The following is a 25,619-nucleotide window of genomic DNA, read 5'->3' on the forward strand; positions in this document are numbered from 1 at the left end:
TGTATCTCTTTTTTTCAACACAAGATAAACTTTCTCAGTCCCAATTCTTTAAACATCAAGTAGATGTCATAATATATCATAAAAATTGAACAAACAATGCCACTGTAATGTTTAAGGAGGTGACTTCCCTCAAAAGATCTAATTGCCATTCAGGTGTTTCTAAAGCCAAACAGCTACATGCCTCTCAACCCAGCTGCCATCCCTTTACAATTCCCTTGGGGATGCCATTCTCCTTTTATTTGGGAAATTTTCCACTCTCATATATGAGAGAATCATCTGGCTAGAAGTCATTTGATTCTTTCCTCTGCCTCCAGGCAGTCCTGAATATACTATCCTCCATTTGAACAAGATCGTTCCCTGTCCTCGTTTGAAAGATCTCCCTTTATAAATAACTCATTATCACACATCCAATAAACGCTTTCCTCTGCTGAATATAAAGCTGAGCCCCCTACATCAAAATCATAATACTTTGGAATATCAGGCAGAAACTCCTCACCCTGGGCTTCAAGGCTGTCCATCACCTCGCCCCCTCCTACCTCACCTCCCTTCTTTCCTTCTACAGCCCAGCCCACACCCTCCACTCCTCCGCCGCTAATCTCCTCACCGTACCTCGTTCTCGCCTGTCCCGCCATCGACCCCCAGCCCGCGTCATCCCCCGGGCCTGGAATGCCCTCCCTCTGCCCATCCGCCAAGCTAGCTCTCTTCCTCCCTTCAAGGCCCTGCTGAGAGCTCACCTCCTCCAGGAGGCCTTCCCAGACTGAGCCCCTTCTTTCCTCTCCTCCTCGTCCCTCTCTCCATCCCCCCCATCTTACCTCCTTCCCTTCCCCACAGCACCTGTATATATGTATATATGTTTGTACATATTTATTACTCTATTTATTTATTTTACTTGTACATATCTATTCTATTTATTTTATTTTGTTAGTATGTTTGGTTTTGTTCTCTGTCTCCCCCCTTTTAGACTGTGAGCCCACTGTTGGGTAGGGACTGTCTCTGTATGTTGCCAATTTGTACTTCCCAAGCGCTTAGTACAGTGCTCTGCACATAGTAAGCACTCAATAAATACGATTGATGATGATGATGATGATGATGGAACTGGAAGCGAACTCAAGACATTATCTTCTCCAATCAATCAATCAATCAATCATATTTATTGAGTGCTTACTGTGTGCAGAGCACTGTAGTAAGTGCTTGGGAAGCACAAGTTGGCAACATATAGAGACAGTCCCTACCCAACAGTGGGCTCGCAGTCTAAAAGGGGGAGACAGAGAACAAAACCAAACATACTAACAAAATAAAATAAATAGAATAGATATGTACAAGTAAAATAAATAAGTAAATAAATAAATAGAGTAATAAATATGTACAAACATATATACATAAATACAGGTGCTGTGGGGAAGGGAAGGAGGTAAATGGGGGGATGGAGAGGGAGATGAGGGGGAGAGGAAGGAACGGGCTCAGTCTGGGAAGGCCTCCCGGAGGAGGTGAGCTCTCAGCAGGGCCTTGAAGGGAGGAAGAGAGCTAGCTTCGTGGATGGGCAGAGGGAGGGCATTCCAGGTCCGGGGGATGACGTGGGCCGGGGGTCGATGGCGGGACAGGCGAGAATGAGGCACGGTGAGGAGATTAGCAGCAGAGGAGCGGAGGGTGCGGGCTGGGCTGTAGAAGGAGAGAAGGGAGGTGAGGTAGGAGGGGGCGAGGTGATGGACAGCCTTGAAGCCCAGGGTGAGGAGTTTTTGCCTGATGTGCAGATTGATTGGTAGCCACTGGAGATTTTTGAGGAGGGCAGTAACATGCCCAGAGCATTTCTGGACAAAGACAATCCAGGCAGCGGCATGAAGTATGGATTGAAGTGGGGAGAGACACGAGGATGGGAGACCAGAGAGAAGGCTGATCAGATCCATGTCTTCAGCAGGAAAGGGACTAAACCATTCAGGCAGGTGGTTGCCTACTCTTTTGTTAAACATCCCCAAAGATCCAGACCATACAGCTTTCTCTAATAGCTCCAATTTTCATCTTAGCAGGGAAAAAAGATATTTCTTATGGTACTCACACCTGCTTTAATTTAAACTCATGGAAGCTGATTTTTTATAACACTCTGGAAAACTACTAGCATATCACCCTTTCACCTTCTCATTCATAGCAACCAACCCAAATTCATTTAACCTGTCCTCACAGGACCTATTTTCCAAGCTTTTAATTAATTTTGTTGCTCTTCTCTGGGTTTCCAGTTTCCCCAAATCCTTTTTAAAATGCAGAACTAAACTGAACACAATGGTCTAATAAGTCATGAGGGACCAATGATGAGTAGTATGGAAGTTTAGCTAAGAGCTTTTGCCTCTCCTATTAATCCATTCTAGCAAAGTGAATTTTCAATCATGGCGGACCACAGCCAGCTTGTGATTGACTCTGACTTCCAGGGTTTTTTAATCCATCCGAGCAGGGTGAATTTTCAATCATGGCAGACCACATGAGCTTGTGATTGACTCTGACGTTTTCTGCTATGCACCCTACATTTGTGATGCCTCTAGAGGACTTTTTCTCCAAGTCTTTGAAGTCTTGAGTTGCGTAGTTCCGGATTAATGGAAAGGGGAAAAAATGGTGGTAAGAAAACATGAAAATATATTTATATTTTGTCTTAGAAGTATTTATTAAAATTTGAATATGTATATTCCCAGTACTGATATGTTTGCAAAACCAGCTTCTTCAAACCTCAAGGCAAAATTGCAAGCACTTTCTACCTGTAAATCATTACCTTCCCAGAAGCATTTATGCTCTTGATTTGCCTTCAGGTTTTGATCCCTCAACCATAGTCCTTCAACCAAGATATTGCAGAAGGAAAAGGCAGGGAGGCCCTCAAAGCTATGGTATATTGAACCCCTCACCATTCTTACCTCCATATGGTCTTCCTCCTAACAGTAACCACCTGCTATTCACTACACAGTTATTCCTTCCTTGTTCTCTCCTCATCTAATACCACAGGTAACTGTACTTAGCACAGTTGAAGCTTTCTCTCCAGAGTCTTGTTTTATGCTGTCGAGTCATCTCTGATCCATAGTGATGCCATGGACAAATCTCTCCCAGAATGCCCCAACTCCATCTGCAATCATTCTGGTAGTGTTTCCATAGAGTTTTCTTGGTAAAAATACTGAAGTGGTTTACCATTGCCTTCTTCCGTTCACTCCAAAGGTAGCAATGGGTCACTGGGTTCCATGGATCTACTCTGGTTCCATTTTAAATTTACTTCAAGGGCTCTGTGGCTGCCAGTGCTCTAGAGGTGTCCCAGACACCTTCATTCTTTCATTTATTCATTCACTCAATTGTATTTATTGAGCGATTATTGCATGCAAAGCACTGTACTGGGCACTTGGGAGAGTACAATATAACAATAAACAGAAACAGTCCCTTCCAACAATGATCTTCCTACAACTCCTCTGTATAGCAGTCATCCTAATGCCCTAGTTGCTCCGAAAAAGGCATGGGTCAGGGAGAATTTTATAGGCTGCTCAGAAAAGTCATTGACATCCTGAGGGTCCACAGTTGAGTTATAACATCCAAACCCACATTATAATAACTCTGCAAAATTATTATGTGTAAGCCTCTGCAGAATGAATCCTCAAAAAAGATCTCGGTGTAAATGTGGGTTCTCTTCAAGTAGCAGTGAGAGTAGTATGAATGAAGTGCCTACTGTGTGCCTAGTGCTGGGAAAGTACACATGGGTGAGAATTTGATAGGGTCCCTGGCCCTTAGGGGGCTCACAATCTAAGAATAAAAGCAGAAAAACAACTGGCAAAATAAAGCTTACTCAACCTAAAAGACGTGAACAAAGATGTATGCAAAATTAACATGAAATAAAAGCCATAGACTGCTGTTCTTAGGAGAGTAGAGTTCAGGGCTTTTTGTGGCTCAATGTGAGAGTCACAGTGGCAGCCACAATAACTGTCACAGCTAGAACCTTCCAAACATTCTTCATGTTGTGGAGTCAGCAGGCTACTCCTGCTTCTATCCTTCCCTGAGGGATGGAGCAAGGCAGATTGGGATCGGCGTCTTGGATGACCTGGAGAATAGGAAATCATGGGTTACCGGTGAAGCAGCTGGAATCTCTGGTGGTTTGGGAGGCCAAAGATTGGGCAGTACTTTTCCTCTCTGTCATCAGCCTTCTTCATAAACATAGTCTATTCCCTTTTGAAAAAGGAAGAAATATTATTTGGTTAGTTCCTATTGTCAGTCAATCATATTTATTGAGTGTTTACTATACTCAGAGCACTGTACTAAGCACATGGGAGAATACATAAGACAAATTCCCTGTTTACAACAAGTTTACGGTCTAGAGAGGGAGACGGACATTAATAAAAATAAGTAAATTACAGATATGTACATAAGTGTCGTGGGTTGGGAGGCGGGATGAATAAAGGGAGTAAGTCAGGGCAACGCAGAAAGGTGGAGGAGAAGAGGAACGGAGAGCTTAGTCAGGGAAAGCCTCTTGGAGATGTGCCTTCAATAAGGCTTTGAAGATGGGGAGATGAATTGTCTGTCAGATATGAGGTGTGAGGGTGTCCCAGGCCAGAGCCAGAATGTGGGTGAAAGGTCGGTGGCAAGATAGACAAGATCAAGGTAAAGTGCTGGGTTTTCATGACCAGGGTTCTGGGTTTTATTCCTGTATCTTGCACTTCCAGAGCATGGGCCTCGGAGCCAGAGGATTGGAGTTCTAACCCCAGATCCACCACTTGTCTGCTGTATGTCTTTGGACAAGTCTCTTCAATTTTCTATGCCTCAGTTGTCTCATCTGTAAAATGGGGATTAAGAATGTGACCCCATATGGGACATGGATTGGGTCCGACCATTTAGCTTGTATCTACCCCAGTGCTTAGATCAGTGCCTAGCATACATTGAGCATTTAACAAATACCATTAAAAAACAAAACAAAACGAAAAAACTTCAAATAATGCCCAAAGCAGTATTATGAACACAGCAGGCTCTCCATAGATACTGATTGAGCAAAATATTTGCAACTCCCAGAACTGGTTCCCTTTATGGCCCTTTGCAGATGCTGCATGATGGCATCTTCCATGAATGAATGAATGAATCTTCCTACATCACTGCACTTTTAAACAGTTCAGATTTCAACAGTGAACACTGTTGCTGAGGCATTTCTTCTTTATCGCCTGCTGTGAGGCCTGCGATTCCTTGGGGACATTTTTTTTTTCCTTTTGCAGTAATAAAAATTATAGTTAAATCAACTGCATGAGTCATCTCCTCCTTTTCTAAATCTTTGCTAAGCATATCAAATTGTGGGCTTCAACCATCTCAGAAATCCTATCTTTCTCCGATGTTGTGCAGAGAGACTCAATCCTCAGGCTCAGATTTTATAGCTCTAAATATGCGTTTAGACAGGGCTTCTCCTGCTTGGATGTATGCAACAGCCCAAGTGTCCTATACATAAATTTGTACATTATTGATTTACTGAAAGAAAAATGAGGGAGGCAAATTGAAGAGAAGTCATGTGAAGCAAATGATGACTTTGGCTTTGTCATTTTTATCCTGTTCATTTTCTGGCTTCTGCTTCTTTGCTGTTTCTTTTTGATAGTTCTTCCTTTCAGACACTTATAACACTGCACTTATCAATCCCAACAGCAGAGTGGAAGGACCTGATAAAAATCTCTTGCATAATTTATTCATATTGTGCGACTGAATGCCTCCGTTTTGTGTGGAGGGAAGCATGTTTTTATTAGTTGAAATGCAATATAAATTTTGTACTTGAGAAGCAGCATGGCCTAGTGGAAAGAGCATGAGTCTGGGAGTCCAAGGACCTGGATTCTAATCCTAGCTCTGCCAGTTGCTTGCTGTGTGAAATTGTTCAAGTCACTTAACTTCTCTGTGCTTGAGTTTCCTCAAATGTAAAATGGGGATTAAATACCTGTTATCCCTCCTACTTCGACTTTGAGCCCCACATAGGACAGGGATTGTGTCCAACTTGATTAATTTGTGTCCCATACCCAGTGTTCAGTACAATGCTTGACACGTAGTAAGCTCTTAATACTATCACTACTACTACTAATTATAAAAATAATTAATAAAAAATGCCAAAGTCACCTATCTGATAACTGTCCTAAATGGTTATTTGGACTAAAGAAAATAAACACAATTCTAATTAAGAAATGAGCTTACCCAGATTTTTTTTTTTCTGTCAGGGCTTTAATCTCTGTAGCCTTTATTAGCTCCACTGACTCTTTTCCCTCAGGAGATTAAGGTAGGACCGCTTATCTATTTAATCTCAAACCAGGACAAGTATTAGCTACTCCATATTAAGGGCCATCAGAGGAAGATTTGGGATGAAAAACTCTATCCATGTTCTAATTGTGAGCCTTATGTAAGCCCCACTGACAATGGCACAATCAGACTCTCAAATAAGACCAAGTCAATATTTAATTAGTAAGTTCTCCATCACCTTGCCCCCTCCTACCTCACCTTCCTTCTCTACTTCTCCAGCCCAGCCTGCACACTCTGCTCTTCTGCTGCTAACATCCTTTCTGTGCTTCGTTGTTACCTGTCCCGCCGTCGACCCCTGGCCCACGTCATCTCCCTGGCCTGGAATGCCCTCCCTCCTCACATCCACCAAACTAGCTCACTTCCCCCCTTCAAAGCCCTACTGAAAGCTCACCTCCTCCAGAAGGCCTCCCCAGACTGAGCCCCCCTTTTCCTCTGCTCCTTCTCCCCTCCCCAATGCCCCTACTCCCTCCCTCTTCTCCACCCCCTTCCCTGCCTTATAGCACTTGTTTATATATGTGCATATTTATTATTCTATTTATTTTATTAATGACCTATATGTATCTATCATTCTATTCATTTATATTGATGCCATCGATGCCTGTCTACTTGTTTTGTTCTGTTTTTGTTGTCTGTCTCCCCCCTTCTAGACTGTGAGCCCATTGATGGTTAGGGATTGTCTCTGTTGATGAATTGTACCTTCCAAGTGCTTAGTACAGTGCTCCACACTAAGTGCTCAGTAAATATGATTGAGTGAATGAATGAATAATAAAATGAGAAAAGATCAGAAAATAAACATTAGAGTCAAACGTTTCCCGGTAACATTTTAAGCTCCTGAGGTTCAAGATTATCAGGGTCAAGCCAAGGATTTGACAAACAGAAGTAGAGACACTGAGCATTTCTTCCATGCCTGAAAGACTTGCTTGGGGGAAAAAGACAAGGTAAGGGTGTTTAGTCTTAAATACCCCTCAAGTTGTATTAATAACCAAATTTGCCTACTTTAACTTCCTTTTTACCTTAGGTATAATTTAAGTAAAGAGAAATCAATTATTACATGAACATCCTTTCTGGCTGGGTGTTAAGGAGACCCAGCAGGAACATATATCACAGTCAGCAGGAAGAACCAAAATTCCCATTTCCTTTCCCTCTGCCATCAGAAGAACTTGGCCCCACACCCTGGGGAAGATTGGAGTTTTTACACTATGGGTGGAAGTGCCTTGTGTTTTTAAATTTACTTCTGGAAAGATATCAGATGGAAGCATATTTTTAATGTAATTCTAGTCTATGCTGAATTAATTCTTTCATGTTGTGATATCTAAGATCGTAAACTCCTTGAGGCCAGGGATCATGTCTACCAGTGTTTTTATACTGTACTAAATGCTTACTACAGTGTGCTGCACATAGGAAGCACTCAATAAATATCACTGATTGATGGATTAACATGTCACACTCGAGTTTTAAATGTAAGATTCTCCCACTTAACTAGAATAAAGCTTGACAGGAAGAAATAAAATGTATTCTCTGCAAGTGGCATAATGGGTTGTTATGGTTGACATTTAAGAAATACACATATTTATAGATGACAATGCTTGATTTGGGTGATAACTGATCCATAGCCAAACTGTGAGAAGACTTGAAAAAACATCCGTAGAGCAAGAGGTTCAGTCGTTTCTTGATGCAGGATATTATAATCATGTTTGGCAAGTTAGACCAGTTTTGAACACAGTGAAGAGGATGCTGGTGCATATTGAATTGTAAAATAGTCCTCTTAAGAGACTTCATTCCTATTGCTAATACTTTTCCCTTCCTTCTGTTCTATACCAGCAGACTTAATGGTGTGCCATATTGTGGACATTCTCGATCACTGGGCATAGCTGGTTTAAGGGAAATGGAAAAACACTTCCAAAATTGGCTTTCAGTTAGCTCTTTTCAAGAGCTTAGCCAGAGAGCTTATTCTGAATTAACAGTGGCTCTTTCAGTTTCCCTGATAAATGTGTCTTTTTGGTAAAGTGACCCAAAGGGCGTGGTCCCTGACATGTAGCATAAATTGGTGAAGGAGACATTGCTTCACACTGATAAGGATGAGGTGGGAGTGGGCTGGGATTGGATTCCAGCTCTGCCAACTGTCAGCTGTGTGACTTTGGGTAAGTCACTTAACTTCTCTGTGCCTCAGTTACCTCATCTTTAAAATGGGGATTAAGACTGTGAGCCCCAGGTGGGACAACCTGATCACCTTGTATCCTCCCCAGTGCTTAGAACGGTGCTTTGCACATAGTAAGCGCTTAACAAATGCCATCATTATTATTATGAGGTGATAGAGGGGGTGTGGAAAGATGGTAAAGTGTGGTGATTCGGGATGAGGAAAGCGGCTCTATGTCTGTTTTTCTTTGTCTCTTCTCCCTCCTCCCTTCCCAGACCACCCTACACACACCCTTTTACTTTTCCCTTTCCTTGAACTATACTAACCTTAGGAAGTTAGAGTCCTTACTCTGACTTTGCCTCCCTGGATGATGTTCACTGGACAGCTGATCCCCAGGTACTGAGTCGTCTCAGGTGTAATTCCCTCCATAGATTAAAAAAATAGAATCTAGAATTTATAATATAGAATTTACATTGCAAGCTCCTTGAGGGCAAAGGTCTTGTCTGCCAACTCTAGTGCTTAGAATGGTGCTCTGTACATAGTAAGCACTCAGTAAATACTATCGATTGATGAATTGAATTTTATTTTCAAATATGCCTTTTCTCTACTAATAACTAGAATGAATTCCCATAAATTGGGGACCTAGAATTCAGAGCAAAATTGGAGAATAGGAGAGAGGCATTGGACAAACAATAGAGGGATGAAAAATCTTAGTGAGGCTTGAACCTCCACTCATTGGATGAGTCTGCCCAGGTCAGGCATAATTTTAAAGAGATATGTCTTTACCTGAAACTGCAAAGAGAAAGACACATAATAAGTGCTTAGTACAGTGCTCTGCACACAGTAGGCGCTCAATACGATTGAATGAATGAATGAATAACATTAAGCATAAACCTAAGTGATTAGGAATATGTTATGTAAATGTTTGAAACTTTTCCACCCCACTCTTCCTATCCTCCATCCCTCTGTTGTCCTGTTAAAGGCAGGTAGCTGAACCAGGCAGGCTGGCAATAAGGTGACAAAGAATCAATGCCGTGTTGCCATTTAGGCAAATTTCTGGAACAGTGAGAATGCCCTCTTTAAGGCAAAAAACTCACTGGGTCTTGTCTAATTGCAGCAAAAAGTTTTTGAGTGATGTTCCACTTATGTAGTCAGTTAACATCCCCTTTCAGTGTCACATCTGGAGAGTTTCCAGTACTCTACCAGTCTCAACTATGGGAGGGAGAGTCAAGCAGAGGTATACCCAATCCATTCCTAGAGAGTGGGAGGCAATCTCTGCTTCAAGTCAAAACTCACCTGCACTGGACAGCAGCAGCATGGGAGAGAGTCGAGGGTGCAGACTCAAGTTTACTGTGTGGAAGGAGGCATTAGTATAAACCACTTCCGTAATTTTACCAAGAAAACTCTATGGATACCCTACCAGAACAATTGCAGATGGAGGTGGGGTGTTCGGGGAGAGACGTGTCCATGGTGTTGCTATGAGTTGGAGACGACTCGACAGCATAAAACAAGACAAATCAGTTAACAGGGTCATTAGTGTTACAAAGATAGGCAAATTCCTTCATATTTTTGGCTCTGAGAAGACACAGTCACTGTGACATGAGTCTTCTTTTGATGGTAGAGTCCTGAGAGCTTCAGTGGGCAGAGAGAAGGGATGAGAGGAGGGTTGACCAGGCCCATGGCCATGGGGACAGCTGCTTGGAGCCAGAGCCTCTAAGGAGGCATGTGGGGAGGACAACTGAAAATTCCTGCTCTGCAAATCCATCCCCTAATGATCTTTAGGGTTCAAGCCAGGAGAATGCTGAACTGGTTATTTAGAAACATTAGCTTTTGGTGCTCTGCCCTTGTCCCAATATAAATCAAACACAGGACATGGGAATAGACTGAGTCCTCAGATTTATACTCTCGCCCCCTCTTTAAGATCCTACTAATATCACCTGTACACCAAGAAGTTTTTCTTGTGGTATCTCTCATCTCCTCATGCTATTTTACCATCCTAATCCCCAGACACTAAGGTTCTCATTCCATTACCCCCTCTGATTTCCACAGACCTTACCTATGTAGCTTTATCTCTGTTCAATCAATCAATCAATCAATTGTATTTATTGAGCACCTACTGTGTGCAGAGCACTATACTAAGTGCTTGGGAAGTACAAGTTGGCAACATATAGAGATGGTCCCTACCCAACAGTGGGCTCACAGTGTAGAAGGGGGAGACAGAGAACAAAACTAAACATGTTAACAAAATAAAATAAATAGAATAGATATGTACAAGTAAAATAAATAGAGTAATAAATATGTACAAACATATATACATATATACAGGTGCTGTGGGGAAGGGAAGGAGGTAAGGCGGGGTGATGGAGAGGGGGAGGAGGGGGAGAGGAAGGAGGGGGCTCAGTCTGGGAAGGCCTCCTGGAAGAGATGAGCTCTCAGTAGGGCCTTGAAGGGAGGAAGAGAGCTAGCTTGGGGGATATGTGGAGGGAGGGCATTCCAGGCCGGGGAGGACATGGGCCAGGGGTCGAAGGCAGGACAGGCTAGAATTAGGCCCAGTGAGGAGATTAGTGGCAGAAGAGCGGAAGGTGTGGGCTAGGCTATAGAAGGAGAGAAGGGAGGTGAGGTAGGAGGGGGCGAGGTGATGGACAGTCTTGAAGCCGAGAGTGAGGAGTTTTTGCCTGATGTGTAGGTTGATTGGTAGCCACTGGAGATTTTTGAGGAGGGGAGTAACATGCCCAGAGCATTTCTGGACAAAGACAATCCGGGCAGCGGCGTGAAGAATGGATTGAAGTGGGGAGAGACACGAGGATGGGAGATCAGAGAGAAGGCTGATGCAGTAGTCCAGATGGGATAGGATAAGAGCTTGAATGAGCAGGGTAGCGGTATGGATGGAGAGGAAAGGGTGGATCTTGGCAATGTTGCGGAGCTGAGACCGGCAGGATTTGGTGGCAGCTTGGATGTGAGGGGTGAATGAGAGAGCGGAGTCGAGAATGACACCAAGGTTGCGGGCTTGTGAGACGGGAAAGATGGTAGTTCCGTCAGTGGTGATGGGAAAGTCAGGGAGAGGGAAGGGTTCAGGAGGGAAGACAAGGAGTTCAGTCTCGGACACGTTGAGTTTTAGGTGGCGGGCAGACATCCAGATGGAGATGTACTGATGGCAGGAGGTGATACGAGCCTGGAGGGAGGGAGAGAGAGCAGGGGCAGAGATGTAGATTTGGGTGTCATCAGTGTAGAGATGATAATTGAAGCCGTGGGAGCGAATGAGGTCACCAAGGGAGTGACTGTTGCTTCTCATACCTGTACATTGATTTTAATGTCTTTCTCCCCAGCTCAATTTTAAGCTCTTTGAGGGCAGGGATCATGTCTGCTAACTCTTATTGAACTTGGCCTAGTACTTAGTACTGTGTTCTATGTAAAGTCAATGCTTAATAGATACTATTTATTGATTGATTGATCTTTTAATAAATAGTTGTCTTTATTTAGACCATGGCACTACTAGTGTAAAGAACCAATTCACATGGACACTGTGGCTAAAAATACCAATGCAAGGCTACTTTCCACCTTATTTGCACAAAAAGATTGATTGATTGATCACTAATCAATCAATCATTGGTACTTATTGAGTGCTTTCTATGTGCATAAGCACTTGTGAAAGTACCATGAAATAGAGTTAGTAGACATGATTCTTGCCCACAAAGAACTTACAGTCTAAAAGGGAAGGCAAATATTTAAACAGATAAGGGATAGGGGAAATAGAGTATAGGAATATTTACAAAAGTGCTGTGGGTCTGGGGTGAGTAACAACATGCTTAAGGGGTAATAATAATAATAATAATAATCATGGCATTTGTTAAGTGCTTGCTATGTGCAAAGAACTGTTCTAAGCGCTGGGGGGGATACAAGGTGATCAGGTTGTCCCACGTGGAGCTCACAGTCTTAATCCCCATTTTACAGATGAGGTAACTGAGGCACAGAGAAGTTAAGTTCATTCATTCATTCAATCGTATTTATTGAGCGCTTACTGTGTGCAGAGCACTGTACTAAGCGCTTGGGAAGTACAGGTTGGCAACATATAGAAACGTTCCCTACCCAACAGTGGGCTCACAGTCTAGAAGGTGGGGGGGTGGTCGCCCAAGGTCACACAGCTGACAAGTGGCAGAGCCGGAATTCGAAACCATGACCTCTGACTCCCAAGCCCGTGCTCTTTCCACTGAGCCATGCTGCTTCTCTTAGTGGAGAGTTGATGGTGATTAGAGGGCAGAAAGTGGAAATGCGGGCTTAGTCCAGAAAGGCCTTTTGGAGGAGCTGAGTTTCTTTGGGGACTATCTCTCAATCAGTCCTGCCTTGTTGTAACCTGAGCTTTGCTAATTCTCTAATTCTGCCCACCAGGCTGAAATGTCTGCTAAAATGACCTCCCAACAGTTCTGCTACATTGTGGTCCTTTAAACCATGCTTTCCGTGTCTTGAAATCCCTTCTAGACTGTGAGCCCGCTGTTGGGTAGCGATGTCTCTATGTGTTGCCGACTTGTACTTCCCAAGCGCTTAGTACAGTGCTCTGCACACAGTAAGTGCTCAATAAATACAATTGATTGATTGATTGATTAATCTGCCTATCTGGCTTGTGTGTGGCCCTTTTCAATTCACAAAGAGTAGCTGCTTGGATTTTCTACTGTTATCCATTCTCCTCACAAATCCTGCTGTGTTTCTCTGAGCTTTGCTTTGGTGCTGGTGAGCTGATTGCATTCCAGACCCTTGCTGTTGGTAATCTTGTCCTGCCAATTACTGTTGAAGGATGGCTCATAAACTCTTGAAGTGGGACATGTCTTCTCTAGTAATCCCAGTGCCCTATAGAAGGTTGAGCACCATATCAATTTTACATACTGTCAACTAAGTTAGAGTTGATGTTTTGTTTGTTTCCACCAAATTCTGTCTTGTAGCCTGCCAAAAGCCATGCTGACCCTTTTTATTTTGTTTTCCACCTCTTTGCTTCTCTCTCTGCACTGTTGGATAATGTAATCAATACCTTGGAAGCTGAATTCATGAAAGCATTATAGCATTAATTTCTGTGTTGCTGATGAAAATTCAGGTGTAGTTTGAATATCTAGAACTGCTGCTTGCCAACCGCACTGTTGCTTTTAGCTTCTGGAATGTGGAATTTATCAAGGCAGTCAAATATGTTTAGCTAAAGTCAGAGCCCTAGTTCGTAAATAGTATCAGGTGTTTTAGTAAGTACAAAGAGGTCTTGCTATTTATCTCTTGTTTAATTAACTAATTAATTATTGAAAATTATTAATACTTAACTACCTAATTATTTTTATAATTAACTATTTCTCTCTTTAATAATGATAATACATTAAATGATTATTATAATAATTATAATAATTATAATTACGGTATTTGTTAAGTCCCGCCGTCGACCCCTGGCCAACATCCACCTCCAGGAGGCCTTCCTAGACTGAGCCCCCTTTTTCCTCTCCTCCTCCCCATCCCCCCGCCCTACCTCCTTCCCCTCCCCACAGCACCTGTATATATGTTTGTACAGATTTATTACTGTATTTATTTTACTTTTACATATTTACTATTCTATTTATTTTGTTAATGATGTGCATCTAGCGTTATTCCTATTTATTCTGATGACTTGACACCTGTCCACATATTTGTTTTGTTGTCTGTCTCCCCCTTCTAGACTGACAGGAACCGTCTCTATATGTTGCCGATTTGTACTTCCCAACTGCTTAGTACAGTGCTCTGCAAACAGTAAGCACTCAATAAATACGATTGAATGAATTAAGTGCCGGCTATGTGCCAGGCACTGTACTATGTGTTGGGGTGGATACAAGCAAATCCAGCTGGACATAGGCCCTGTCCCACAATGGGCTCATAGTCTCAATCCCCATTTTACAGATGAGGTAACTGAGGTACGGAGAAGTAAAATGACTTGCTCAAGGTCACACAGCAGACTAGTGGCAGAGCTAGGATTAGAACCCAAGACATTCTGACTTCATCTTTCCCAGTCAAACCACATATTCAAACTGTCACCAAATCTTGTTTGTTCTACCTTCACCATATTGCTGATCCAAGAACTTAATGTTGTCAACAACTGCCTCCCATCAGTAATGTACAGGGGCTCCTATAAGAGAACCCCCAAAAGGAAAAAGGACCCGCCTGTCACCCCAGTATAATTAACAATCCAAGAATGAAACGACACAATCAAGAGGTCTCCAACAATGCAGTTTACTGTTTCACCTTTACACTGGCTTAGGGACTAGGGGACTCAGGCCTGCAGAGTGAAGACCATTGTTCTCTGGACTCTTTTTATACCCTCTAACACTTCTTGCCCCTCTGTGGATCTCACCCTGAGGGTGGACATCCTCACCTCTGACATTGGTCTGAGTGGTGGGGCATTTCTGACATGTGTCTGCATTTTTCCGGGATGTCACCTGGTTGGGAGTCTGTGTAGTTCTAGCCAAAACGGTCATGTTCAGGTCACCTTCTTGGGCTGATAGTCCCGGGGACATTTTCCTGCCCCTTCAATATTGCCAATATCAATAGTTTTCCTGGGGGTGATGGGATGATCTATCTTTGTTGTGGCCCTACTGTCCCTTGTAATTGCCCTGATCCCATCCTCTTTTTTGTTCCATTTACTGTTGTGTGGCTCCTGATACCTGCCTTTTTGAGTTACTGCCAGGAATTTCCTTCCCCACCTCATTCTCCTTTCCTTTAAGTATTCCTTATACATACAGTTTGACCTGTAGGACCCCTCAAACTCAATGCCTAGTCTCCATAATACTTATCCTATCCCAGCTACTCTATGAGCCTCCTTGCTGATCTCTCCGCTTTCTGTCTCTCCCCGATCTAATGCACGGGCTTGGGAGTCAGAGGATGTGGGTCCTAATCCCGGCTCCTCCACTTGTGTGCTGTGAGACCTTGGGCAAGTGACTTCACTTCTCTGTGCCTCAGTTACCTCCTCTGTAAAATGGGGATTAAGACTGTGAGACCCACATGTGGCAACCTGGTTACCTTGTAATGATAATAATGATGGTATTTTGTTAAGTGCTTACTGTGTGTGAAGCACTGTTCTAAGTGCTGAGGGGGATACAAGGTGATCAGGTTGTCCCACTTGGGGCTCACACTCTTAATCCCCATTTTATAGATGAGGTAACTGAGGAATAGTGAAGTGGAGTGACTTGCCCAAAGACACACAGCTGACAAGTGGCGGAGCTGGGATTAGAACCCATGACCTCTGACTCCCAACCCTGGGCTCTTTCAACTGAGCCACGCTGCTTCTCAAGCTGCTTGCTTGTATCTACCCCGGCACTTAGAACAGTGCTTGGCACATAATAAGTGCTTAACAAATCCCATTATTATTATTATTATTATTATTATTATTATTATACTTTGCTGCCTGGATCATTTTTCTAAAAAAACCATTCATCAATGTTTCCACTCTCACCTCGAACCACCAGTGGTGGCCTATCTTTTTTTTTTTTTTCTAATAGTGCTCAGCACATTGTAAGCACTCAGTAAATACCACTGATTCATTAATTGATCGATTGATAATAGTATTTGTTCAGCACTTACTATGTGTCAAGCACTGTTCTAAGCACTGGGGTAGATACAACGTAATCAGGTCAGACACAGTAAGTGTTTCACATGGGCTTATAGTATTGAATCCCCATTTAAACAGTTGAGGAACAATTGAGGGACAGAAGTTAAAATGCTTTGCATAAGTTCACACAACAGACAATGGCAGAGCCAGTATGAGAACCCAGGTTTTCTGATTCCTAGGCCCTTGCTCTTTCTACTAGACCACACTGCTCCTTATCAAACATGCTCCACCTCATTCACCTCGGGATCAATCAATCAATCAATCATATTTATTGAGCGCTTACTGTGGCAGAGCACTGTACTAAGCACTTGGGAAGTACAAGTTGGCAACATATAGAGACAGTCCCTACCCAACAGTGGGCTCACAGTCTGAAAGGGGGAGACAGAGAACAAAACCAAACATACTAACAAAATAAAATAGAATAGATATGTACAAGTAATATAAATAAATAAATAAATAAATAAATAGAGTAATAAATATGTACAAACATATATACATATATACAGGTGCTGTGGGGAAGGGAAGGAGGTAAGATGGGGGGATGGAGAGGGGCACGAGGGGCAGAGGAAGGAAGGGGTTCAAACAGAAACTCCATACCCTTGGCTTTAAAAACATTCAATTAGATTGTCTTCCCTTATTTTACCTCTCTATTCACCCTTGCACTTGGGTTTGCACCCTTTATTCACCTCTCCCTCAGCCCCATAGCACTTATGCACATATCCATAATTTATATATTTATATTAATGTCTGCAACCTCATCTAGGTTGTAATGGGTCTACTAACCCAATTATGTCCCAAGTACTTAGGATAGTGCTCTGCACACGGTAAGCTTCAGTAAATGATTGATTGATTGATTTCTACTACAACCCAGTCCACTCACTTCTCTCCTCTAACACCAAATCATTCATTGTACCTCAATTTTATCTATACTAACCTCTTGTCCATGTCCTCCCTTTGCCTGGAATTCCCTCCTCCTTTATAAATGATAGGTCAACACTCCCCACCTTCAGAGTCTTATTAAAGAGGCCTTCCCTGACTAAGTTCTCATTTCCCCTCTTTCCTCTCCATTTTGTGTCACCCTTGCAATTGGATTTATACCCTTTAAGCACTTGCTCTTCATCCTACCCTCTGCCCCACAGTGTTTATGTCCAAACTGGTAATTTATTTTAATGTCTGTCTCCCCAGGTAGACTGTTAGCTCCTTGTGGGTGGGAAAAAGGTCCGCCAACTCTGTTTCGTTGTAGTCTCCTAGGTGCTTAGTTCAGTGTTCTGCATAAAGTCAGTGCTTAATAAATAGCATTGATTTCTTGATTGATTGAATTATGGCCAAGGTGGGAACTGGTCAGCATGGATACTAGGACCTTGAGAAGTAGCTTGGTCTATGGAAAGACTACAGGCCTAGGAGTCAGAGGACCTGAATTCTAAACCCAGCTCTGCCACTGGTCCGCTCTGAGACCTTGGAAAAGTTACTTTTTCTGTGCCTCAGTTTCCACATCTATAAAATGGGGATTCAAAATACCTGTTCTCCCTTCCGCTTAGACTATAAGACCAGGGAGGACAAAGGGTGTCTGATCTGATTATCTTGGATCTACCTTAGTGCTTAGTACAGCATGATTTAGCGGATAGAGCATGGGCCTGTGAGTCAGAAGGTCATGGTTCTAATCCCAGCTCTGCCACTTGTCTGCTGTGTGACCTTAGGCAAGTCCCTTCACTTCTCTGTGCCTCAGTTACCTCATCTATAAAATGGGGAGTGAGACTGTGAGTGCCACAGTGGACTGCTGTTATCCACCCAAGTGCTTAGTGCAGTGCCTGGCACGTAGTAAGTGCTTAATGAATACCATAATTATTATTAATTATTATGATGATTTCAATTTCTGGCTCTGCCAATTGTCAGCTGTGTGACTTTGGGCAAGTCACTTAACTTATCTGTGCTTCGGTTACCTCACCTGGAAAATGGGGATTAGAACTGTGAGCCCCACGTGGGACAACCTGATCACTTTGTATCCTCCCCACCACTTAGAACAGTGCTTGGCACAGAGTGAGAACTTAACAGATGCCATCATTATCATTAGAGAAGCAGCGTAGCTCAGTGAAAAGAACCCGGGCTTGGGAGTCAGAGGTCGTGGGTTCTAATCCCAGATCCGCCACTTATCAGCTGTGTGACTTTGGGCAAGTCACTTAACTTCTCTGTGCCTCAGTTACCTCATCTGAAAATGGGGATGAAGACTGTGAGCCCCATGTGGGACAACCCAATTACCTTGTATCTCCCCTAGTGCTTAGAACAGTGCTTGGCACATAGTAAGCGCTTAACAAATATCAAAATTATTATTATAAAAGGCCTTTTTGTAAATATTTCAGTATTGCTACTTGTGGTCTATTGAGGCCTTGCCATGTAGAAAGTTCTTAGAAGAAATGAATTAGAAAGGGACTTGGCTCCAAAATTTAGGGAAACATGCATAATTCGGACATTTTAAAGACACATTTCAATATTTTGATTTTTTCACATTTTCCTCATAATATTGAGCTTTAACATATTAAGGTTTAGAACTCAGCAAATGTCTGCTGAACAGAGAAACTGTCAGTGTCATTTATAATCGTACATGAAATCTAATTTAAGAGAACTAATTTGTAGCAGAACGTTATACTTGTTCAATAATTTAAGCTGCAAGTGCAAGAACAATTAATGCAAATGGAGAAAATTGGACATCAGACTCATTTATTATTCTCCTTGCTCTATTAATCTGTTATCAACTGGCATAATCAGAGATCCCAGTTAGTTTAATTACCATGAAGTCTACAATTTACCTAATCAAAATTTATTGTCAGTTGGAGGACCAACAAGGTAAAAAAAAATTTGTAATTTTGCAATCATGAAGATCCATGATGTAGATATGTGGACAAGTGTACCAGTCATATTATTGTGAAATTCTGTTGGGTAAAATGAATATCCTAATTTATAATCTGACTTTCAAGGTAAAGTACAATGAAAAAAATGGGTGTATTTCAAAGAAGTATTGTTGGAAGACTTTACTAATTTATCTTTTAAGTGTTTGTATCATACTAGGGTAGAACTTCTGTATGTTCAGTTACTATCTTCAATATTGTATATGACACGGAGATTGGAATAGAAAAAAATTTTAATTGGCTTGCATTTGCTTTAGCTTTGGGCAAAATGAAATAGAACTAACTGCCTGATGAAAAAGCTTTCTGGTTTCTTTTTTTTCCAGCTGCGGAAGGCTATTATAGATCATGTTTCAGACTCTTTCCTGGACACAACAGTTCCACTTCTTGTTCTCATTGAAGCAGCCAAGAATGGAAGGGAAAAGGAAATAAAGGAATATGCTGCCCTATTTCGTGAGCACACCAGTCGACTGGTGGAGGTAAGACCCCTGGAGTTGGGTGGAATGAGGAATCAAGGCAATAAAGGGTGCTATCCAGAGTCCTTTCCTTGCCCGCTGAAGTTGTGCATAGGAATATACTTCACTAGGAAAGTATCACCAAATGATTTTGGAAGAATATAGAAAATTTAAAAATTACTGAAACTCTTTTATTTTAAAATTCAGAATGATGGTCCTTCTTTGGTTCCCTAAATGTTGTAGTTTTTTTTATTTAAATGTTATCAGCTCTCAAATGCATGCATCTTATTTGAGTTTTACTGAGCTATTCAAACTGGAACTCAGCCACTGGTGTCTCTGAGAGATTAGAGAATATGAAACTATTGATATTTTCACTTATTCTATGTGACTAGAAGAAAAATGGAAGGTTTTCATTTCCCTAGGTAAACCTATGATGGATAAGGTCATTTTAACATTCCTCATTGTTTGACACCACAGTTTCTGCTTCACAGGAGTTCGATTGGGTCTGCTAAACTACAATAACACTGAACTAGGCCTAAACTTAATCATCCTGTATGCAGAACAATCCAAGTATGGTGGAGGATTACATCCCCAGCTGGGATCCAGACAGTAGCTTCTGTAAAGCATGTGAGAAGCAGCGTGACTTAGTGGAAAGAGCCTGAGAATCAGAGGACCTGAGTTCTAATATCAGCATAACCTTTTGTCAGTTGTGATGATGATGATGATGGTATTTAAGTGCTTACTATGTGTCAAGTACTGCTCCTAGCATGGGGGTAGATACAAGCTAATCAGGTTGGAAACAGTCCCTGTCCCACATAGGGCTCACAGTCTCCATTCCCATTTTACAGATGAGGTAACTGAGGCACAGGGAAGTGAAGTGACTTGCCCAAAGTCACACAGCAGACAAGTGGTGGGCAAGTGCTGAATCCACTTGGCCACACTTGTGCGTGACCTGTGTGACTTCTCTGTACCCCAGTTTCCTCATCTGTAAAATGGGAATTAAATACCTGTTCTCCCACCTATTTAGACTGTGAGCCTAATGTTGGACAGGGACTATGACCAACATGATAATCTTTTATCTACCTGAGCACTATGTTTGGCACATAGTAAACACTTAACGAATGCTATTACTATTATCCTCAAAGGCCTCAAAGGCCTCAAAGGCCAGGCCATATCTTCCCCCACCAAAAATTGAGCAGTGTTCAACATTATAAATTTGAAAAAATAGCACAAGCGCTAACACAGCAGAGGCTTACAGAATATTCAGAACTCCTGAGGTTTAAAACTGGAAATGCATAGCTTGAGCTTCTTAGAAGCCAATCTACCAGTGCATGGCCACATAGAAAACCCTAAAGTGTTGCTTGGGAAACGTGGCTATAAAAGGCTTAGACTAAAATAATCCCAGATTACCTCACCCTAGCTCCCCTTAACCCCAGGTTTAGTTTAAACGGAGAGACCACCTGAAAATACTTCTGGCTGGGACCCAAGGACACACAAAGTTATATTCAATATAGTACAGGAAGCGCAACTAAATTTCTAAAGGGTTTCTAGCTTGGGTTTCTGTCTCTGCTATTCTCCTGCTAGGCCTGTTTGAAAGCATACCACTTCAGCTGTGATCCCCTTGTCTAACACTTGCACACTGCTTTTTAATGTCCTGACAAAAGAAGCCAAAAAATGAAAATAATTTCCAGGGAGAGCGTTATGGTGTATATATTAGAGAGACATTCACCTGAAGAAAGGAAATATAGAAAATTTCCATTATTCTGTTTCAAATAAAGAGAAGTAATATTTAGGAGCTGAGAGACAAGCTATATCTTTTTCACCGGATGCTAGAAATTTCCATAGTACTAGTGTCTCCCAACCCTCTTCAAGAAAAAAAATTAGAAAGTCTTAGATCCTTTCACTAATATTCTTTTCTTTTATTTTGGCCAATACTTTTAACATATCCAGCTTTTGATACCTTACATGTGTTTTTTAGAGAAAAGTGAGGGAACATGTTAAAGTAGAACTCGGATGAAATAAATGTCTCCTTTAGGGAATTCATGTCTCAAACTTGCAATTACGGAAATGTTGTAAGTAGAGTTAATATATTCAACTTTACCTATGCTTGTAGAATAAACTAGCAGAAATCACCACCCTGTCCATATCACTGCCTTTCCCAAACTCCTGCCCCTGCCAAATCAGGGTTCCTGCCAGTTTTCCTGCTTCTGCAACAGTACCTTACCCGAACAGCCAGAGACAGAATACAATACAGCTATAAGACATGTTTCCTGCCCTCAAGGAACTTAAAATATATTTGGGGAAACACACACTAAAATAAACTACAGGCAGGGAGAAACAACAGCTAAAAGATACATTTATAGTTCTATGAGGAGGAGGTGGTGAATACCCAAGTCCTTAGGTGTTGTGTAAGGGTTGAAATGGCAGTCTTTCATTCATTCATTCAATTGTATTTATTGAGCGCTTACTGTGTGCAGAGCTCTGTACTAAGCACTTGGGAAGTACAAGTCGGCAACACATAGAAATGGTTCCTACTCAACAACAGGCTCACAGTCTAGAAAGGGGAGACAGACAACAAAACAAAACATATAGACAGGTGTCAAAATTGTCAGAACAAATAGAATTATAGCTATATGCACATCATTAACAAAATAAATAGAATAGTAAATATGTACAAGTAAAATAAATAGAGTAATAAATCTCTACAACTATATACAAGTGCTGTGGGGAGGGGAAAGAGGTAGGGCGGGCAGATGGGGAAGAGGAGAGGAAAAAGGGGGCTCAGTCTGGGAAGGCCTCATGGAGGAGGTGAGCTCTCAGTAGGGCTTTGAAGGGAGGAAGAGAGCTAGCTTGGGGGATATGTGGAGGGAGGGCATTCCAGGCCGGGGAGGACGTGGGCCAGGGGTCAAAGGCAGGACAGGCGAGAATGAGGCACAGTGAGGAGGTTAGTAGCAGAGGAGCGGAGGGTGCGGGCTGGGCTTTAGAAGGAGAGAAGGGAGGTGAGGTAGGAGGGGGTGAGGTGATGAAGAGCCTTGAAGCTGAGAGTGAGGAATTTTTGCTTGATTCTTAGGTTGATTGGTAGCCACTGGAGATTTTTGAGGAGGGGAGTGACATGCCCAGAGCATTTCTGTTCAAAGATAATCCGGGCAGCAGAGTGAGGTATAGACTGAAGCCTAGTATAAACAAGTTTTGTCTTGTGCTGTTGAGTTGTCTGCGACCCATAGCAATGCCATGGATGCATCTTTCCCAGAATGCCCCTCTAATACACCACCAATTGCTCTGGTAGTGTATCCATAGAGTTTTTATCATTGCCTCTTTCCGACCAGTAAACTTGAGTCTCCACCCTCGACTCTCTCCCATGACTCTTCTGCCCAGCACAGGTGAGTTTTGACTTGTAGCAGTTTGCCTTCCACTCGCTAGTCACTGCCCAAGCTAGGAATGGAATGGATATGCCGCTGCTTGGCTCTCCCTCCCATAGTCAAGACTGCTAGAGTACTGGAAACTCTCCAGATGTGACCCTGAGAGGGGTGAAATGGCAGTAGGGGAGGAAAAAATGGTGGGGAGATGAGAGATTAATCAGGGGAAGCCTCTTGAAAAGATGTGGCTTCAGAAGGACTTTGAGATGGGGGAAAATTGTCAGCTAGGTATGAATGAGGAGGGAGCTCTAGGCAGGATGGAGGATGTGAGCAAGATACTGGTGGGGAGAGAGATGAGACAGAGGCACAGGGAGACTTAAGAATAGTGAAGGGTGCGAGCTGGGTTGTAGTGGGAGAGGAACGGGGATGAGTAAGACTGAGATTGCTGATTGAGTGCTGATTGCCTTAAAACCAAAAGTCATGAGTTTCTGCTGATTGAGTGTCTTAAAACCAAAGGTCATGAGTTTCTGCTTGATGTGGAGAGGAATGGGTAACCATTTGAGGAGTGGGGGGATAAGTGTAAAACAATGTTTTAGAGAAATGATCCGAGCATTAGAGAGAAGTATGAAGTGGAGGGGGGAGAGGCTGCAGGTCGTGAGGACAACGAGAAGGCTGATGCAGTAGCCCAGAGGGTATATGATAAGTGTTTGGACCTCTACAGTGGCAGTTTGGGTGGAGATGAAGAGGAAATTCTAGAAAAGTTATGAGAAATCAGCAAGATTTAGCAACTGACAATATGAAGGTTGAAAGAGAGAGAGGTTTCAAGGGTAATACCAAAGTTGTGAGCTTGAAAGACAAAATGCTTTCAACAGTAGTGGGGAAGTTAACAGATGGGGGGAGATTTGAAAGGTAAGATGAGGTACCTCATATCCAATAAGCATTCACTGAGTTCTATTCTCCCAGATGCCTAAATTATGATGTCAATTCCGGTGACCTGAAAATTTACTGTTGCTCTCGAAACTAGCTAACCTGGGAAATATTTCACCTGGCAGTGAATGGTGTTGAGGAGCTTGATATAATGGGAGTACAATTTTAGTCTCTCGATGCTACATTCAATTTTTAAAAATTCTGGTTCCTTAAGAAAACACCTTGCTACAGAAAATTATATTTCTCATTCCTTTTGGGAATACCAGACATCTACCAGCAATGAGGTTCTATCTGTCTTAACCTCAATCAACAGAACAGAAAGCACAATGAATGAAGGAGCTAAATAACGCTCAACCCTAGTGCCTATAATGCACGTCATAACTCTTATTGATAAATTGTAGATGTAGTATGGTAATTTCCATTCCACACCATATTCAGAGGGTGTGACAAATCTGAACTAACTTTAATTTGGCTTTTTAGAGAAAAGCATTTTGTCAATTTTAGGTGATAATGTAATTATCATTCCTTCTGTTTAAAAGAAAGACTTTCTATTCAATACATTTTAATCTCTCCTTTTAATTACTATTATTTGATCTGCTAACTATTAAGGAAGGGATAAAATAGACTGAATTGTTTGCTATAGAATCAGGCAACTGGTATTAAATATTTCTGCTGCTTTCCATATTGGTAAGCACTGAATCCCTCTCTGCCACTTGTCTGCTGAGTGACCTTGGGCAAATCACTTCATTTCTCTGGGTCTCAGTTATTGTCACGAGCCGCCTCCCAACCCCTGGTAACCTACCCCAGCTCGTGCCAACCAAGTAGTCTTCCCTTCTAGACTGTGAGCCCACTGTTGGGTAGGGACTGTCTCTATGTGTTTCCAACTTGTACTTCCTAAGCACGTAGTACAGTGCTCTGCACACAGTAAGCACTCAATAAATATGATTGATTGATTAGGGGAACCTCAGTGACACGTAGTAGAGTCAAAGCACACCACCGACCACCAAGGTTACTGTGGAAGGTTTTTTACTTAGTTTTTCCAATGTGGAAGGGAGTGACACATATACACACTCACTCCACCAAGGGTCCAATACCAGTCTGCTGGTCAAGGGAGCCCATTCTGCCAATGCTTCTTCTTTCTGATTCCAAGTGCTGTTGTCTCCTGCTACTTTTGAGTGCTGCTCTCCTGCCTCTTCTGCTGCCCTTCTTCAATGCTTGCTTCACTGTGCACCTTCTGCTCCAGCTGCTTCCCTCTGCATGCTTCAGCATGCCTCAGTGCTGCTTCCTCTGTGTGTGCCCTTTGCATGACTCCTAAGAATTCAAAACAAACTCCTTTTATCTACCTTAGGAGTCACAGCTGTGGCTCTACGTGGTAGTCATTGATTGGTTCAGGCCTGTTACTGGTTAGAGCAGGGACAGAAACCCACATCTCCTTCCATGCTCTGAACCCACAGGCCAGCAATCGCCTGCCTCAAGTAAAGCCCATCAGTGCCTAAGTGAGTCTCTTCCTTGTTCATTCATTCATTCATTCAATCATTGAGCACTTACTGTGTGCAGAGCACTGTACTAAGCACTTGTAAAGTACAATTCAGCAATAAAGAGAGACAATCCCTGCCCATAACAGACTTACAGTCTAGAAGGGGGGAACAGACATCAAAACAAGTAAACAGGCATCAATAGCATCAATATAAATAGAATTATAGACATATACACCTCAAAACAAATAAACAGGCATTAATGTAAATAAATAGAATTGTAGATATGTACATCTATACATGAGTGCTGTGGGGGTGGGGAGGATGGGTAGAGCATAAGGAGTGAGTCAGGGCTATGGGGAGGGAAGGGGGAGCTGAGGAAAAGGGGGCTTAAACTGGGAAGGCCTCCTGGAGGATGTGAGCCTTCAATAGGGTTTTGAAGGGGAGAAATGTAATTGTTTGGCAGATTTAAGGAGGAAGGACACGCCAGGCT

The 25,619-nt window shown here is 42.4% G+C and overlaps 1 protein-coding gene and 1 non-coding gene across 2 annotated transcripts in view; one reads left to right on the forward strand and one right to left on the reverse strand.

Moving 5' to 3' along the window:
• The window catches only part of CTNNA3 (catenin alpha 3), a 1,398,597-nt gene that overhangs the window by 726,250 nt on the left and 646,728 nt on the right, over nt 1-25,619 (forward strand). The window contains exon 9 of the mRNA XM_038743931.1: nt 19,240-19,392. Within this exon, the coding sequence (XP_038599859.1) occupies nt 19,240-19,392 (153 nt within the window). The remainder of the gene's footprint in view (nt 1-19,239; nt 19,393-25,619) is intronic.
• On the reverse strand, nt 22,759-22,896 carry LOC119926158. The gene has a single exon (XR_005450060.1). It is a non-coding gene; the product is annotated as a small nucleolar RNA SNORA7 (small nucleolar RNA).

Source organism: Tachyglossus aculeatus, chromosome 3 (genome assembly GCF_015852505.1).
Source record: "Tachyglossus aculeatus isolate mTacAcu1 chromosome 3, mTacAcu1.pri, whole genome shotgun sequence".
In the NCBI taxonomy this organism is placed as follows: domain Eukaryota; kingdom Metazoa; phylum Chordata; class Mammalia; order Monotremata; family Tachyglossidae; genus Tachyglossus; species Tachyglossus aculeatus.